Source organism: Leptinotarsa decemlineata, unplaced genomic scaffold, assembly GCF_025532065.1.
Source record: "Leptinotarsa decemlineata unplaced genomic scaffold, Ldec_3_MD MMD2_tig00026282_RagTag_RagTag, whole genome shotgun sequence".
NCBI lineage: Eukaryota > Metazoa > Arthropoda > Insecta > Coleoptera > Chrysomelidae > Leptinotarsa > Leptinotarsa decemlineata.
In genome coordinates, this window is record NW_027412668.1 from 18,254,612 (window position 1) to 18,274,501 (window position 19,890).

The following is a 19,890-nucleotide window of genomic DNA, read 5'->3' on the forward strand; positions in this document are numbered from 1 at the left end:
AACCTTCAATAAATAAGTTTCCCATATGGTGCATACTTTGGGGATGACACTATACAGGCTGATTCACGGTGGATGGCACATTAGATGTTTCTGGTGAACCAGACAACGGATCACTTTGAAAATTTAATGGAGGGCATATTCGGACATTCTCTAGCCAACTAAAATATTTTCGACAATGCGGTGTTGCCGCTTCTATTAGAAAGCAGTAGCAACTTTGATTTTTCAAATGGAACACTCTGTATATAATATTATTTTTGGAATCTCCAACAATTGCCCGATAACTTTTCTTGATATTTTCCTATACCTATCTGTTACCGTTTTCGAAATAAAAATTAATTTCAATTTTTTTCTTCGAAAATCATGACTTCTAAAAATGCCGATATCTTTTAGTTAAGAAGTACTATGATATCGAAATTTGGTTTGGAGTTAGGTGATACTTGGACACTTCCCACACGTCAGCCTAATCTCCGTTACTTCAAAACAGGGTGGTAAAAAAATACAGTTTTTTCGTTTGCTTGAAAAAGTTGCTGAAATTTGATTATTTTAAAAGGAACACCCTGTATATTATTGAAAATTCGGAAAACTGCTGAAATTTGCTTTCTTTCTATGTATATCATACCTATACCTAACTAGTCAAGTTTCGGACTTATGAACATTTATTTGTGAAAATGTCCCTTCAGAATGGTATTTCCATTCGGTATTTGGTCCGCAACTTGACTAGTTAGGTATAGGTATGATATACATAGAAAGAAAGCAAATTTCAGCAGCTTTCCGAATTTTCAATTATATACAGGGTGTTCCATTTAAAATAATCAAATTTCAGCAACTTTTTCAAGCAAACGAAAAAACTGTATTTTTTTACCAACCTGTATTGAAGTAACGGAGATTAGGCTGCCGTGTGGGAAGTGTCCAAGTATCATCTAACTCCAAACCAAATTTCGATATCATAGTACTTCTTAACTAAAAGATATCGGCATTTTTAGAAGTCATGATTTTCGAAGAAAAAAATTGAAATTAATTTTCATTTCGAAAACGGTAACAGATAGGTATAGGGAAATATCAAGAAAAGTTGTCGGGCAATTGCTGGTTCACCAGAAACGTCTAATGTGCCATGCACCGTAAATCAGCCTGTATATGTTGTCCTCAACATAACCACACTTCATGAGCAGTAGTGTACCTCATAATCTTTTGCAAGAGTTTCTTATTTCATATTTACTGTGAGGCCAGTAAAGCATTATTGTCTGTTTAATCAAAATATTTCAACTCCTTCTCATGCTTTGTTTTCTGAGTTTGGGTTGCGTTTTCTGGTAAAGTTAATTCCTTTTCAACTAACGCAGTACCGCCTTGAATACTTCCTGATAATAAATTGCACTTGTATTTCTATGATGACCAATTTGACTTACCCTCAAGTAATCCTAATTATGTTTCTGCTTTTAGTAGAGCTTGGATTCAGCTGAATAAAATAATTGCTTCAAAACACTTGCCAATGTCAAAACATTTTAGCAAGAAAATTTCAACAGTTTTTTATAATTTGAAAACTTTCATACTCCAGAACCTCAGGCTAACTAACCGCGCTCTGCGGCCATGTTGAAATAGGTAGAGGAAATGTCTCAAGTAAACTCTTGAATGAATGTGTTTATTTTAGAGGACACAACTCACATTTTCATTACGTCAAAATCTATTAACTACTCATAAACATATACGATGTGAACAAAAAAAAATTACCAATTCATAAAAATGGTGGATTTTCAACGTCATTAACTCAAATCATTTTCATTGTGTCACAGAAATTCAACTCACCAATACCTTTCGAGTTTTGAAGCTTTTCACCAGTACCTCTTATTGGGAATTTTATGAAAGATGTTTTCGCCACCGTCAAAAGATTATGTTGACTATAAATATGACTGTCTGATTTGACGAACTGCTATCACTTGAAGCTTCCATCAGTGCCTAATACAAACGTTTTTTTTTTCGCAGAGCTGCCAAAGATGGTATTCTAGAAGTACTCAAGGAAACAACCAAAAGGGATTGCAACACGAGGGATGAACAAGGTATGACGCCAACTTTATATGCTGCGTTTTATGGAAATTTGGACGCGCTGAGATTATTATGTGGACGAGGGTGAGATGTTACTTCATACATATGTTGCTAAAGTTTATATGCGGTATTTTAAATGTGGTATTATTGACTTTCTACAGGTTGGAATTCCTACTCAGGTTTAATGTTTTTGAAAGATAGTAGAACGTCTGGCATGGAATAAACCCAAAATCACGGCTCTCAGGCAGTTTCACTTTCAGTCTACTTCATCTCTTGAAGATGCCAACTTGCTTGGTAAAAAGCTCGTCGATAACGATGTTTCAATTCTGTTGTTTGGAAGCAGTGCTTGTTTTGGATTTCATGTTTATGATGGAATTCGGAAAATGGATGCAGCCTTCCCTATTTAAATTCTATTTTTGAATAGGTTGGGATCAATTTCTTCAACGTTTCACATCGAAATAATAATTATAAGTTTTACTGTTTTACTGAAAATGGTGCAGATTTTTTCGTAAAGGAAGATTTGTAGTGTTTGGTCTCGTTTTTATAACTACTTGTTGATAATATTGCGGCTTCACTCAGTTTATTTTCATTAAGGACAAAACACGACCACAACAGGAAAATCCTGGGCTCTAAGAGCGGTGCTTATGCAAAAGTAGCGATTTATGTTGAATTTGAATCTCTGGAGCTTAAATTCATTTAAAAAAACATTCTCAGGAAGTTAATTCCACATAAACGCAGTTCTCCGAATTGATGAGTTTTTAAACAGTGGAGTTCGAGGTATACTGAGTTGAACCTCGGAACGATAAGCAGTGACAGTCTGTCGCGTATTTCGGATATGTACCATTTTGGTGGAATCAATTGTGCCAAGTGTCTTCAACACCTCCCGTGAAAGCATCTATAAAAGAGAGACAAATCTCCATGCTTCCTTCGATGTTTCAGACTATCAAGGTGGCATGTTATGTTCGTGTCCCCAATCAGGCGAATGGCTCTTTTCTGGATGGAATCCAGCTGCTCCGGGGTATGCTTAGGGGCGGAGCTCCATACATGAGAACAATACTTCAGAAAAGGTCTGATCTGAGCTTTATAGAGCATCAAAAGTTGCTGAGGTGTGTACAGTTTTCTATTTCGGACCAGTGTTCCAAGCTTTTGAGAAGCAACCTTTGCAATTCCAGCGACATGATTGTGCCAAGACATATTGGTGTCCATTTTAACCCCCAACAAACTTGACACTACTATATCCGGTTCGGAGACAGTTGTCTTTTTGGAGAAAACCGATGCCTGGGTTTTTATGGCATTGAAATGAGCCTGGTTACTTTCACTTCAATTCGAAATCACATCTAGATCCTCATTGATATATGCAACCGGTGAAGATGTGAACCTGCAGCAGATGTTCTAGAATCCAAATGGAATGACGAGACAAGTGTGCTATCGTCAGCAAAGCAATATATTGGATTCTTATTTTCTTCCAATAAGTTAGCTGAAATGAAATAAAGCTGAAATAATAAAAACACATTTGTTTGATGGTGGTTGACAATGTTTCGTGGTGCATTTCATTAGTTCGGTCTTCCATTGTCTAATATGATATAAATTGATTTGAAATTCGTGAAAGAATCTGTAAAAAATCAAAAAGATTGGGTGAAAAATAACAATTTTATTAAGGAAAAACTGAAATTTCAATGAAATAACATACAAGCAACAAACAAACAAAAATTGACTATTAACACGAGCTGAAAATTAAAAAAATTATAATTATAACAAGAAATCAAAATTAAAAATTAAAATACTCCAAACCAAATTACAATCGAAACGTCGTGAAGTAACTTGGTTTGGAATCTGTTAATTTTTAATTTTCATTTCTTGTTATTATTTTTTCAATTTTCAGCTCGTGTTAATAGTTAAATTTTTTTGATTTTTTTTGTTTGTTGCTTGTATGTTATTTTATTGTGATTTCAGTGTTTTCCTTAATAAAATTGTTATTTTTTAGCTAATCGGATTTCATATCAATTTATATCATATTAGACAATGGAAGTCCCAACTAATGAAATAAAAACACAGTTGATTTTATCAATTTCCTAGAAGCTTATAATCTCACCATAATAAATAATGAACCGACTCGAGTAACCAGCACAAGCAGCACACTGATTGACATAATCGCCGTGTCTGATACTAATAGTATTTTAAGCAATGATACTTTGAATATGGATTTAGTATCCGACCACTATTTGGTACTCTGTGATTTAATATATAATATGAAACTGAAAAAAGCAAACATCAATATATTATTTATAGAGATTTATAAATACTTCAATTATGAGACTTTCTCCGCTGATTTGCAACTCATGCCCTGGTATGAAGTTTTTCTGCTGACAGAGATCAATCCAATAGTCACAACTTTCAACAATTATAAACTGTCTATTTTTGATGCGCATGCCCCTATCAGAAGTAAGCCAAAGGCACCTTGGTTGACCGATGTATTGAAAATAATGATAAAAAATAGAAATAGTGCAGAAAACATTAAACATTGGAATCAATATAAAATGATGCGAAATATGGTAACAAGCGCCACAAGAATTGAGAAAAAAATTTCACCAAATACATTCAAGACCAACACAACTCCAAAGAACTTTGGAACACGACATCTATTTGATATTGTAGTGAGCAAATCCAAAAGTAATGTCCCTGAACAACTTAGTGACCCAAATAAATAAATAATCATTTTATTTAATCGGTTGATCAAGCTGTCACTCTACCATCAACTACAATGATGGCCCAGTATTTGTCGACCGGTCAAAATTATAACATATTCAAATTGCATCCTATCGAAGATTCTGACACAGAACGTTTTTTCAACAAAATAAAATCTAATGCTGCGGATGCGATAAGATATCCATCAGAATGATAAAATTATGCATTTCTTTCCTTACTCCCATGTTAGCCTACATTATTAATAAATGCCTGGAACAAGGATGTTATCCGAATAGTTGGAAAAAATCTGTGATACTTCCTCTTAAAAAAAATATCCAATCCAAAATCCTACAATGATCTGAGACCCATATATATATATATATATAAGTGGAAAATGGAAATAATATCTAACCTGAAAATCAGTCAGGTTTCAGACGAAACCATAGCACCATTAGCGCCGTACTAAAAATGACGGATGGCATTTTTCGGGCTACTGACAACGATGAATTAATTCTCTTTGTATTAATTGATTATAGTAAAGCATTCGAAACCATGAATCATGAACTTCTATGTGCCAAACTTCACTATATTAGTTTTGATGAGATCTCACAGAAATTTATCAAATCATTCCTCAGTAATAGAACGCAGTGTGTTAAACTAAACGGTTTTAACGTCTGATTATATTATGGAACACCCCAAGGATCCATTTTATCTCCGTTACTCTTTATTATCTATACTTTCGACTTTGGCAAAGCACTTGAAATATTTGAAATGCACTCCTACCCAGACGATACAAATTTATATTTTTCAGGTAAATTAGAAAATTTGTTGGCACAAGAGCATTCTTTGAACAACGATATGAAAAACGTCTTGAATATTTCTAGAAATCATTGTTTGAATATAAATCCTAAAAAAATCATCTTGTATTGTATTCGGAAATTCTAAAAATAGACAGAGGGCCAATAATTACATACTGACTGTCATTTGGAGCTTTCGATTATTGCGCATTGCAGAAGTGGCAGATATATGCATTTAACTCTGGGTAAGTTTGGTCGGGCAAAAACAGATAATCATCTGTAATTCTAGTAATCACAGGTGAATGCCAAGGGAATAGTGCAGCAGCTGCAAGGCGTTGGGCGGAAAAATATCCTAATCGGAATACACCAAACAGACGATTATTTATTACCATTAATCGTCGTTTATGGGAAACGGGTACCTACTTTGCGACCGCAAGTTGTTGGTCATAGTGATCGTCCAAAAATGGATACAAACGATGAGGAGACTTCAAAATTTGTCGAAGGAAATCCTGGAAGCGGTACAAGGGTAATAGCTGCTCAATTAGATGTCGGTCTCACGATGTTACGGTGAAAATTGAAGGAACAGCAGCTTCATCCCTATCGCTTATCAACCGTCCAAGAATTTGCGACTGGTTCTTAACGGAAAACAATCAAAATATCAATTCATATTTCATATATCAAATATTATTCATATTTCAATTACCCATGAAGCTACCTTCAATAGAAATGACATTGGGAATCACCATAATGCACCCCACGAAAAAAATAGACTCATCACCAAACTACTTTCAAAGTCGTGCATGCATTGTGAATGATAGTTTTAAAGAACCAATTTCTTCCATATAATCTAAATGGTTCAAATTACAACTCACAAACTGATTTACCAGAATACTTGGAAGAGGTAAATTTAGGTATGTAGTATTTATAAGATGGAGCTCCAGCGCATTTCGATAATGAAGTTAGGGAATATCTTTTCGGTTTGTACCGTGGATGTTGGATTGCAGGAGGCCCTGATGCACCTATTTCTTGGCCAGTCAGAAGTCCAGATCTTAACTCTATTGACTTTTGCTCCTGGAGTTTTATGAAGGAGGGCGTGTATTCTGTTGAAATAATCGGAGAACAACAACAGAGGTATCGGATCATTGAAAGTGCAAATCAGTTTCGTGAGAAGTCTATGATCTTCCAAAAATTCGGTTTACCTTTTTGAAACAATATCGAATGTGTGTTCAGAAAAATTGAGGCCGTTTTGAATATTCATTTTGAAAATACCACACATTTCCATTTTTTATTTTCGTTCCTGCTCAGTAACTGAATACTATTATAACCTTTTTCTTGTTATTCAAAAATTTTGCCGCATCTCGATGAAAAATGGCTTTTCGAAAAAATGCTACCAAGTAAAAAAAAATAAAATGATGTAATAAACCAATGGTGTTACAATACTAATTCGATTCTAACGCATAAAACGGTTTCGGGGTTTTAGAGGTTCAATGCCCTCCTAAAATTCTTATGGGCTGAACAGATTTCCTGATTATGATAAGAAAGCCATGAATCCACTTTCATTACAAAATGTTAAACAGTTCTGAAATATTAGCAAAATTTTATTTTCATTTTGTACTTCCACGAGATGTAACTTTTTTTGTGTGCATATTCGCATTGAGATAAGGTATATCCAATCGAGTTATTTTTGACCCCAGAATATGTGATTCAATTTATGACTTACCTTTTTGTTACACCCTTTATATTACGAACGTCTTAGCTTTCTGCAGCCTGTTGAATTTCAATTTGTGCCTTCATTGCAAATACATCTTGTAACAGTTATGTGTGAAACTCTTGAGTATATGCTGCTTATTATAGAATTCATTACATATATTGCAGACTATCTGGACGTCGAAAAACAGTTATGGTGAAAAATTATTGAGTAATATTTACTGAAAGTAAAACATCTTTTCATTCGCATTTCTGACCAAGAAGTAGGTACCTACTCGGGCGGAATCCTCATCGAGTTCTTTGTAACGTGCCTGATATCAACAAGAACGTTTACGTTTTTCATTCTGCTCACAATTTGGTCACATCTCAAAATGTGTGCTCCAAAACTGAAAATTGCCTCCTGTTTGTTCAATCTTTTGTATAGTACTTATTTCGGAGTGTATTCATTGATTAATAATCTATAAACGTTTGAGTGTCATGTTACCTTATTGTGTTTTTGTTCGTATGTGAACAGGAGTTTCATTGGATTTTTGAAAAAAAATGATGACAAGGGTGTAGTTACCTACTGAGGAGAATATTTCTAATTATCATTTACAGTTAAACATTAAAAAAAGTTTTTCGCGGATTCATAAAACCTGCATAAAATGGAAAGAAGTTGCCATAGCATGCCACTGAATGAAAATCTAGAAATGCGTATATTTCATCAGTTTTCCACTTTAATTATATTAGACATCAAAATCAATATATGAATTCTCCCCATTCTTTTTGGTACTAGACCAAAGATAGAGCTAAGTCATGGCAAAGCATAACCGTGAGTCTCATCTTCAACCAAGCTTTACTTTGATTCTTGATTTTTTCAGGGGAAATCCAGATAAATCCGATATATTTGGCAATACAGCTTTACATTTGGCTGCAGCCCAAGGACATAAACACATCGTAACTTTTCTGGTCAATTTTGGAGCTAATATATACGCAACAGACGTCGATGATAGAACACCTCAAGAACTAGCTGGAATCAACAACAGAGATGACATACTGAGGTATATAGACGGAGTTCATGCGAAACTCGAAGCCACTGACAAGAAAAAAGCCAAAGCTCTACAAGATAAAGCAAAAAAAGATGCGAAAAAGAAAATGGAGGTATGTGGTTCAAGTTACAAGAGATGTATAATATTTGTCTTAGTTGATGTATCAACATCTGACTCTTTATTGTGCCCCAAATATGACAAAGCAAATTTAATTTTTCCCAGAGCAACAGAGGATTTAATTAATATCCCGTAGTTTCCTGATTTTGCGAAACCATTTTTCCTCAATTTGTTATAACAAATCTCATTCATACATATTTTTTAAGAAATTCAAAGAAGGAATCATGAAAAGAGAACAGAAGATCGAAAAACTGGAAAGAAGAAAAAGCAAAGATTACAGACCGTCTGTGATATCAACTTTAAAATCCAGAATAACTGGTGGTTCTACATCTAATTTGGCACAAGAAACTCAGGATGAAAGGAGAAAGACTTTTAGTGCTATCATTAACGGAGGTTCATTAACTGGAAAAGGGAATTTAAGTACCGTTGAAAGAAAAATTCGTGCCAATAAGAACCGGCTTGGCCAAAATGACGACGAGTTCAAAGTGAGTTAGTAAAATTTGAAAAATGATCAGTGTTTTTTCACTGAAAATTCGAAATTAGGACAAACATATTTCAACACAAGGAAAATAAAAGTGGTCTTAAGTGGACTTAATTCAAAATTACAAATACAGAAAATTATTATTCAAAAAATGTATTCCTTAATAAATAAAGGCAAATTAATGGATTGACGAGGTGTTTAGTGTAAACGGATTTTCTCCGAATACCATTCCTTTGTTTTTATACGAGGGATAAAAATTGTTACTTGCAATAAAGAAAATAGCTAATTATTTCATTTACTGCAAGTAAATTTTCTTGACACTGATTTATAGTAAATAAAACCAGTTTCAGTTAAAAATAAATATGTTATATGTTGTTATTTTTCATTTATAACAAGTTTATTGATGTTTCATTTCCAAGTAATACGAAAGTCTCGTATATACCTACACACTAGGTTGAATGGACTGACGCCTATCAAAAATCAACTACTCCTCTGGCTAATACCACGAACGGCATTGGATTATATCCGACAGGCGTCACTGCAGGAATCTTCACAGAAAAATCCCTGCATATGCAATTGGCAAAACAACTGAAAGAGTCGAGCTTCAATTTTGCAAGTGTACCCGTTGAAGGTCGACTCTTTCAGTTGTATTGCCAATTTCATATGCAGGAAATTTGCTATGAAGATTCCTGCACTGACGCCTGTCGGATATAATCCAACGCCGTTCGTGGTATTAGCCAGGGGAGTAGTTGTTTTCTGATAGTCGGCAGTCCATTCAACCTTCTGTGTAGGTATATCCGAGACTGGCTTGAACATTTAAAGAACATTTCTATTGAAGGTTTTAATATGTTTGTTGATTATTATAGAATTGCCAAAGCTACGAAAACTGTCAGTTTGAATAGCATTCTTCATTTAGTATGGCTGAAACTTCGTAAACGTATTATTCTCAACCAGTCAGACGTTTTTCTCATTGGAAATCTTTTCAAACTTATGGATTTGGTGCCTGTAACATACAGACACAACTAAACGTGCTACTCTCAAAAGACAGGAAAATAAATAGATTGCCCTTCTAACTCAAATTGACAATATTGAAGAAATATTATTTTGATTAAAATTTCGTTTACAGTTATAGTAAATCAAAATCCGAGAGTTCAATAAACAGAAACAAAATGTTCTAAATTCAAAAAATATGAAAAATCAATATACACAGTCACACCAATTTCTGACAGTGACAAAAAATATGACCTCAGCATAAGTTTTTATATAAACAGAAGTTTTTCCATTACAAAATGATAAACATTACGTCAAAATAATGCACACTTCCAACGCGAGAAAATTATCAGAAAGAAAAATGTATTACCTCACAACTGTTTTTTTTTTCAAGATATTTGAAATGAAGTGGCAATATCGATGAACAAAAATTTTTGGGCAATTTAGTTTTTGTAATGACGTACCTATATGTATTGCAAAATAAATTGAAAAATCAAAAAAAATTCTAAAATCGGAATGTCCCACAACCTTCAAGACTTTCATAATTAATTCAAATGTGTAAAAATGAATAAATAATATTTCAGAGGCAGTGATAATTTGACTGCAGAAAATAAGTTGTTCCATCTTTACCTCTATTTTGAATTCAATTAATTTGATTTATCATTATTGTTTTTCTCATTCTGGTGTTTTCTGGAAGCATTTTTTTTGTATTCATTTTTAATATTCAGATCGCGGTATTACTATGTTTGCCTCCATTTGTGACTATATCGCGAACCCCCCGTATACAACATTCCGTCGAAAACGGTCGGGAGTGTGAGAGAAAAAACCAGTCGCTGAAAGACGGTACTGAAAGTCTCGAGGCAAGCACAGTTCGGACAAATGGACAACATTCAAATTCATGTCACAGGAAATACAGTCCACGTACTCAACATAAGTGTATTGGAAATAAATTGAAAGTAGAGTAAAGTTTGTGAAATTAAACCATGACGAAGGCTACATTTATGAAGTTCCAATTTTAATTTGAGGTTAATCGACTACATTTTTTCTCTGCTGCCATGAAGAAGCTAACACAAAAACAAAATTTGAACATCAATGAAATGTACGACTTTAGTCGTACAAAAAGGTCTGGCGTTTTGCTATTTAGAAAAAAAATCAAGATATCTTCTCTGAATAACTAATGACTTCACCCAATTAATTTATCACAACGCATGCCAAGTTCAAGATAATTAATAGAAGAATTTGTGTACAAGACTGAAAGTGATGTTGATAAGAAAAGGTTTGAAATCTTTAAGAATACATACAAACATTGAGATGAACAAGATGATCATCTTGGTGTTTGTTTGAAAATAAAATCACGGGAGTAGATGTCCCAAACTTACCCCTGTCAAAAAAGAGCATTTCAAAAAATTGAACGGATAGTAGTAGTTCATTGCTCACATGAAGTTACTAATAAGTTTATCCAGAAGATTGTAGTTAGGCGTAGATAAATAATGTGTACGTGTTAGGAATCACACGTTAAAAGGTAAGACCTCGTTAGTCCTTAGCTCGCACAAGTTTCGACTTCTGAAGGTTTTCGATCGTAGGTGCGACAGCTGGTTAACGGAAAAACTTAACAGACAGATTATTAGTGCATATTTACTCGATTACTAAATAAGTGTTTTTTTATAAAATACCAATTCTGAAAATAAGGATACTGAAGAACGGGTCTCGAATGGAGAATGGAAGATGAATGCGAAATCGAATGTGCATTCATTAAAAAATTTTTGAATGTTTAGTAATATCATTGAAAATAATAAAGTTTAGAAATATAATAAAAATATTCCCACGAAAAATTGTTTCGCTACCAAAATTTGTCGTAGAGAAAAATAATCGAATGGCTGAAAATGATACGTTCATGAAGTTTATTCAATATTAAAGCAATTGGGCCCGAGGACTATTTTGTTATTAATAGTGTAGCATAAACGAAGTCAATTCAAATGGCATTAAAACTGAATAGTTACCGAACGTCGGCAGTTTCATTGCATGGCACGGGTGGCGTGGTATAACTTAGGGTGTCCATTCATTATTTCTATGTGGGAGGTTTTATATGGTTTTCACTAGTAAATTTATCAGACCCGGTACATTAGTATTTTATTTATCTGTTCAGATTGACTTCGTATAGACTATACTAATTTACGCCAAGTACATCTAAGTAATCACTTATTTCTTCAGCCTTAACTGTAACAATTGTCTCGACGCATCAATATGATTATCAGGATTGATCTGATTTTTTCAGGTGAGTGAAATAGAGGATGGAAGAGTAACAGTAAATTCACTGAAGGGAATTCGAAAAAACTCAGAGGTTTTATTAGGAGGCACGCTAGAAGGCTCGAGCTTTAAAGAAAGAGGTCGGTTAGATGGTATATTTAATGAAGCGGAGTACATTAACAATTATCAGCCTCCGAGTGGTAGATTGATGAGATCTAAATCCCAACCAGACTTTCTTCAAGAAATGAGAAATAATTCCGATAACTTGTTACACCAAGAACCACCTAGCATATTCATTCGACCGGAAATGGGAAGCATAGTGATTAGGTAAAGTATATTCTTCAATTTCAGCCTGTCATTGTCAAAGCAATTTTTTGGGTTAGTTGGCCCTGGTCTGCAGGATTGTATGCATATTTCGTCTACAACTGCGGTAGGCATTATCGAAAGCGTGGCTTCATTTATTGAGTTGTTTTAAATGTGTTCTGTTAAGCAGGTAGCAATATCTAACTCATGTTAACTCCTTTATCCTAGAGTCTGGCTTGCTTCACTAAATTGTACTGCCACGCCCACCAATGGCATAAAACCGGAGACCCAAACATTGAATGATGTAGTTTGTGCAATGAGAACAATTGGACTTAGTCCGTTGCCTTATCGCCATTGGTAATGCCTATCGAAGTCATAGATGAAACGTCGGACATAAAACCTATATAAACCACGGCCAACAAACCCGGAAATAAGTTTGGAAAGTTATATCCGATGAGAGTTTACTGATGCAATGCCTTTATATCCCTCATATTTTCAACAGTATCCGTCTTACTTAAATGTAATTATGTGCCGTGCACTACTGAGGAGTACCACTCCGAAACCAGTTTGTGGGATGTTTATAGATAAACGAGAAACATCTGCAAAAATGTCTCTTCTATAAGGAAACTTGCACGAATGTCTGTTGGATGAATTACAGTGTGTCCGTGGTATTAGCCAGGAAATTAATTATTTCCCGACTATTATTTGCTGAATCATTTTTGTAGGAACGTTGGGAGTTATTCATTGATTACTGAATTCGACTTTTTGTCAACTCATAGATGGTGTTTTCGTAATAGAAAGCTCCACCCAGTTCCTTTTAAAGAATAACTCATTACATTATGATCCTAGTTCATAGCAGAAAAACGGCAAATTATGGTTGACATATCAAAAGATTGATGTTCATTGTTAAGGCACATTAACAAGATAATCCTGTGTCATAATTTGAAAATGATTGGAACTACAAGTATAATTAAGAAAAGTTCGTAGTTCAAAGTTATATCAAATAAATATATTTAACGATTCAATACAGTGCTTCAGATATTTCGAAAGAACTACGTCACAGCATCAAGTATTCTTCATTTTCATAAAGTACTGAAATATACAAAATCGTAATTGTTAAATTAAGTCGAATATTCAGTACTAAGTACTACTTTTTGAAGTACTATAGTAACAAGTACTTACAAAGTACTTCGATTGGGTATATTAAAAAAATAATAATAAACGTCTTTATTGTTCACAACTAATAAACAAAATTATAATCGAAGAAAATGTAGATATTCATAAGAATAAGTTGAAAACAGAAGGATAAGTTCCATTTTGATAACAATGAAAATTTTATCCAACCCATCAATGTGGAACAACAATGAAATTTTCTAGCTAACTTGTCGGCTATGCTAGAAGGACACTCTTTGCTTTCACTTAAGTTCCTAAAAACATTTTTCTCAATACTTTTTACTCAAGTATAAGCCTTGAGCCTAGAGACCAAAAGTAAAGTCCCACCAGTTTTTCTTGACGACAATGATGGAGCTATCAGAAATAAATCTGAAAAAACTATATATGTATGTATATATATATATATATATATATATATATATATATATATATATATATATATATATATATATATATATATATATATATATATATATATATATATATTCAGACTTGTATTAGCTGCAAGTTTTATTCAACTCCTTCATCACTTGGATGCTAAGAAATTTCCTCATATTATTTTTGAAATAGGAATATTTGGAAGTAACAAGGATACATGAGATGACGCTGAAATCTCACTGTTTCATAACATTACATCTTTAATTTATGGGAACGTATGTCGGGAATAGTTTGTGGCACTGATTTGGCAGACTTGTTAATTTTTCTCATTTTTGATACCGCAATATTAGAAACCTGCCGACTCCTAACCAAAGTGGTTTGATCACGTTTTGACACCGACTGTATTTTTAGTATCTATCATAGTTATCCAACTTGTCTAATATTACAACCTTATTGCCTTTATCTACTTTCTATTTATCAGTTTGAGAATGATAAATATTTTCAGAAAAAGCATAACAAACAACTCATTTGGAAGATTTCATAGAAATGAAGAAAGTTCTGTTGGGTCAGGAGAAAGTTACGGTCCAAGACAAATGACAGATGATGAACTGTCAGGTAAAGACATTTACTTTCTCTTTTCTGTTCACTCAGTCAATACCTACATTTACTTTGCAGAGTCAGAATCCAGCGAAGATGAGAGCCCTCATGGACCTTTAGAGAGATTTTTAACGGCATTCGACCTTCGAGACTATTTACATAAATTTATTGAACAAGACATTGATTTGAATACGCTCCTACTCTTGAATGAAAATGACTTAAATGCATTGAATTTACCAATTGGACCTCACAGAAGACTTGTGATAGCCATTAATGACAGAAGAGCTGCTCTTGAAAATCCTGGAGAAGTCAAGGATAGCATGTTATAATTTGCTCAATGACAAAACCATAATGAGTCATTGTATTCAATACTGTATTAGTCAAATTTACTCAACATATCAGTCGGAAACTATATATATATATAATATATATTTTTGAAAAACAAAAATAAATTCATGTTTCAGTTATAGATATATTTATAAATTAAATTATTTTTGAAAAATACTGCTTTTTATTTCAAAACATGTTCAAATACAGAAAATTACTAACTTGATTTATTGAAAAAAAAAAGAAGAAATAAAATGAGCTTTGTTTAAGAAACAGAAATTTTGATTTTAAAGGGTAAAAAAAGGGTAAGGTTTTGGCTTTGTACTTGTCCATCTTTTTATAAAAAGTGTGGGAAACTTTAAAAGGGAGGAAGAAAGCAACTAATTGCAACATAAACTCTTTACGAATGTATGTAGATAATGCATACAAGTTACTTTAAGAGAAACTGGAAGAAAAAGCTCTGTAGAAACAACACTTTCTCTTATTCAGTTTGTACTCCTAAAACTCCTTCATTGTATTCTGAAGCCGTTTTCAAGAAAATATGACTGCATTGAGGTCGCAATCTGTCTACTCCTCAGGTAGTGATACACTTGAAGGGATTTGTGACTTGACGCTGGGATTTTAATCTGCCTACTTCCCAGGTCTCATCACTGGTCTCCGCAAAGTTCTCAATCACAAAACAGCCACACAGTTCTCAATCTGCCTATGCATCGACTGTGGGTCCACAGGTTCTGGTCTGGTATTTATGTCCCTGGACGAGCAGAGGGGAGGAACGGTAGCGAGAGCAAAGGTGGGGTTGGTTGTGGAAACAGGGATATGACTTGCAGAATCAAGGCCATAGCCAGGGGGGATCAAGGGGGGATTGATCCCCTCAGAAAGTTCTACAAGCAACGGCCATCCAAAAATCATATCAAATACAACGATTGACTTGTTTAAACATCACAGGAGCTATGAGAACAACACCAACCGCGACAATGGAATAAATCACTAGTCTGTCCCCTCTGGACCTGTACGTTAAGGAGGTTGCGTTAATGGCCAAATTACGATTGCGCACGGCTGGTGTAAACCTCGAAGTAGGAATAGGTCAATTGTGGCTGAGCCTATGGCGAGAAGCGCTCACTGCGCAACCTCTGCTGCAGGCAACCAGTGATGCAATTGAACCCCGGGTTGGTTTTAATAAACCCTACAAAATAAAAATGAAACAGAACACGAAGTCAGATAGTACAAATGCAATACACATATATACAGACGGCTCAAAAACCAAAGAAGGCTCAGGGTGTGGAGTGTACTCCGGATCACTAAGCTTAAGGATTAAGTAGGGAATGGAAAAAAATACCAGCGTGGTTCAAACTAGCTGGTATCTCAATTGCCACAGAAACACTAACAATCTGCACTGATACCAGACAAGCCTTATTAGCCTTGAACAGACGTGTTACCTCAGGGCTAGTAATACAGTGCCACCAAGATTTAGCCAAAACCTCGGCAGATAATAACATTATTCTGCGGTGGATAAAAGGGCACGACAGGAGTAAAGGTAATCGCATTGCTGACTCTTTAGCCAAGGAAGCGGCTGGACTAAGAATTTTAGGACCCAGTGGCACATACGGCCTGATCACTTCGACAATTGCGGAGCTAGCCAAACGTTACACCCATGTTAAATCTCTCAATCCTTAAAGAGATGGGATGGAATCAAAGAATGCAACCTTGTCAGGATAACCCTGAGCGACCCTGGGAAGCTGGCGCCGAAGAAATATCTAGTGATGACTAGAAAAAGTCTACGCTTCACAGTAGGATTTCTGACTGGCCACTGTCAACTAAGGAAACACCTCCATAATATGGGGCTAGTGGACACATCTCTACGCAGGATGTGTGAACAGGAAGATGAAACTGTCAGGCATATCTTATGCGAGTGCCCGGAGTTATCGTCAATAAGAGACGTGTATTCGGCGAGTCTTGGCCTACACCTGCCGATATAAAGGAGATGTATCCACTAGACCTGTCCACCTTCCTGGAAAAGACAGGATGGACGATGACTTAGGAGGACAACTCCTCGGGAGGATGTACAATGGGTCACATATGGCCTGAGTGCTGTGGGCCTACACTCACCCTCCCTACTCTACAGATACAGATATACTATTGAAATTATAAAATCCGTTAGAAATGTTATCAAGTTATTGGCAAAACCAACAAAGTGTTTGAAAGAGAATATTGAAAAAACTTCCCCGAAACACAATGAAAAAACCTTACGGCAATATGCATAGAAACTTTTAAAGATCTTGGCGACACTACATATTTCCACATGTACCCCTGAAAGGACTTTTTCTTCTCTGAAACGCCTCAAAACTTATTTAAGAAACTCCACAAGCCAGGAACGACTAAACGGTTTGGCGTTAATGTCAATCCACCGTAGAATTGACATCGACACCGAGGAGGTACTTGATTTGTTTGCTGCAAAGAAAGCTAGAAAACTAAATATGATTTTGCAAAAAGATGGTAATATTTCTATAATGGTTTTCTAATAAATATATATTTTCATGTAACACCATTTTTTTTTCGTTATTTTTATATTTCATGTTTTTCTACTGTTCCACCAAACCAAACCCCCCCCCCGAAATTGTTTTCTGGCTACGGCCTGGTGCAGAATAGAAGTGTGCAATGTTGTAAGATGTACAGCGTGACAGTAATGATCTCCATGAATTAGGTAATATTTGGGAATCATCTTGTTTGTTGACGAAGTTGGAACGTTTTTCAATTTCAGTAGCTTCGCATGTTATCATGACTTGGAGAGTTTTTTCGATGGGAATGATTTTGGTATTTTCAAAGCCTATTGTATGGCATGTTCCACGATGAAGTTTGAAGAGGGATGAGGCTGGATCTGATTTATGGAGGGCAAGCTCATGTTTATAGGATCTGTTAGAGACTTTTCTGACGGTCTGGCCCATGTAAGTTCTGGAGTAGGTAGAACATGGTATTTCATATATGCCCTGTGCCTCATTGGGTTTGGGTATCGTGTATTTAGGTGTTCCTAGGAAGGTTCAAATTTTATTGTTGGTTGCGAATACTGTTCTTATATCGTAAAAAGCTTTTGGGTGGTCCGTTTGTTCATCTGGCTGTTTGAAATGTGGGCTATGAGTTGCTGAAGTTGTATGGATATTTGGATATGGGATAGTCGTCTTGCCGAATGGCTTATTTGAGTTTGTCTAATTACTTGGATCTACTGTGGCTGTCAGTGACCCACGTACCTACCTTTAGGCTCATCAAATCGAATTCAAGTTCAATAGTTCATTTTTGTCTAAAAATACATGTTAATTCAAAGTTTCAGATAGTTTGCAAGCTTCATCGACTGGCCTATTATACTAAGGTCTGTCATTGAGGGACAGTTGTGTTAATTGTAGCAAAAAATTAAAACTGCCCAACAGTATCCACGAAGTCACCTGCTATTTTCAAAATGCTCGCGGAATTCGTTCAAAATGTGAAGCTTTGTATTCTGCTGTGAGTCAGGAGGAATTCGATCTTGTTGCTTTATGTGAAACTAATTTATTGTATGACGTCTCCAATAATGAATATTTTTCTGAAAGTTACACAGTGTTCAGAAAAGACCGTAAATTATATGTTGTATCTCGAGAAACTGGCGGTGGTGTTTTACTAGCTATAAAAAAGAGTATTCAGAGTGAAATAGTAAATGTTGATTTATTTGATAATAATTTTCCCATTATTGATTTGCTTAATGTAGATGCTTTTTAAAGCACACTACATTTTATGTTTGTGTTATTTATATTCCACACTCTGTAAGCACTGAGACTTACGAACTATTTTGTGAATCATTAGAACAACTAGAAATTTTGCAGACCAAAAATGTAGCTTTGATTGGTGACTTCAATGCTCCTAACTTTGTATGTGTCTCCATTCTTGATAACAAGTCCCACGCTCTCTATAATATGATCAACTTCTTGAATATGAACCAATGGAATAATATCTTGAATGACTCGAATAGGCTCTTGGACCTGATCATTTCCAATATGAAATGTGAGGTGACAAGAGACAGAGCTCCAATGGTTCCTGAAGATATGCCTCATCATCCAGCTTTAATTATTGATATTGATAATTTTTTGATTAGCGAAACTACTTTCAACTCAAACGATAACCCAAACCAAAAAAATTATAATTTCAAACGAGCCAATTATCCTGCATTATATAATGCGCTACTTTCCACGAACTGGTCTTTCCTTCGGAATTGTGATTATGCGAATTTAGCTGTTAGTAATTTCTATGATGTCTTATATAATATTATTGATTCACATGTTCCTATTTTCAAAGTGTTCAAACATAATGAATTATACATGATTTTATACATATAACTCTCATATAGAAGTGCAACTGAGCCCTATTTTGAAGTGTACTAATTATTGTCAATATTTGGAATAAGTAAATCACCCACGCACAGGCACTGCCTTAGTGGATACTTGTTTATTCGAAATATCTCTGAATGAAAGTGCACTATTATTATATTATTGTATTTTATTTTAAGAAACTTATTATTATTTTGAGAATTTATTGAGAATAAACTTATTATTATTATTATTATTATTATAAGTATCCCGAATGGTATACATCCGAGCTTATTTGCAATATCAAAAAGAAAGCTAAACTGCGCGAGAAGTTCAAGAAAACTAGTAATATGCAGTCCAATTATGAATTCAAGAGCCTTAGACTTTTCATCAAAAACCAAATCAAAGCTGTATATGATATTTATTTAAATACAATACAAGAATCTGTAGTATATAATCCTCAATCATTGTGGTCATACGTACATTCCAAGAATATAACCTCTCGTATTCCAAGTAGATGAAATATGATGGCTTCACTATTGATTCTCCAGATGAAATTTTAAATAGTTTGGCAAATTTTTTCCACAGTATATATTTACACTCTGCAGTTGATGAAAATACTTTACATTGATGCTTCTTATCAAATTCAAATTGTTTTTATAATAATATAAACTTACATCAGCGAACAGGAAATC

At 34.6% G+C, this 19,890-nt stretch overlaps 1 protein-coding gene across 1 annotated transcript in view; it reads left to right on the forward strand.

The window, feature by feature from the left end:
- Sans (SAM_USH1G_HARP domain-containing protein Sans) overlaps positions 1-15,042 on the forward strand; it is a 34,298-nt gene extending 19,256 nt beyond the window's left edge. The window contains exons 2-7 of the mRNA XM_074179942.1: positions 1,978-2,121; positions 8,087-8,366; positions 8,578-8,856; positions 12,118-12,416; positions 14,449-14,558; positions 14,619-15,042. Coding sequence (XP_074036043.1) covers positions 1,978-2,121; positions 8,087-8,366; positions 8,578-8,856; positions 12,118-12,416; positions 14,449-14,558; positions 14,619-14,869 — 1,363 coding nt within the window. The 3' untranslated portion in view covers positions 14,870-15,042. The remainder of the gene's footprint in view (positions 1-1,977; positions 2,122-8,086; positions 8,367-8,577; positions 8,857-12,117; positions 12,417-14,448; positions 14,559-14,618) is intronic.
- The last annotated feature ends 4,848 nt before the right edge of the window (positions 15,043-19,890 follow it).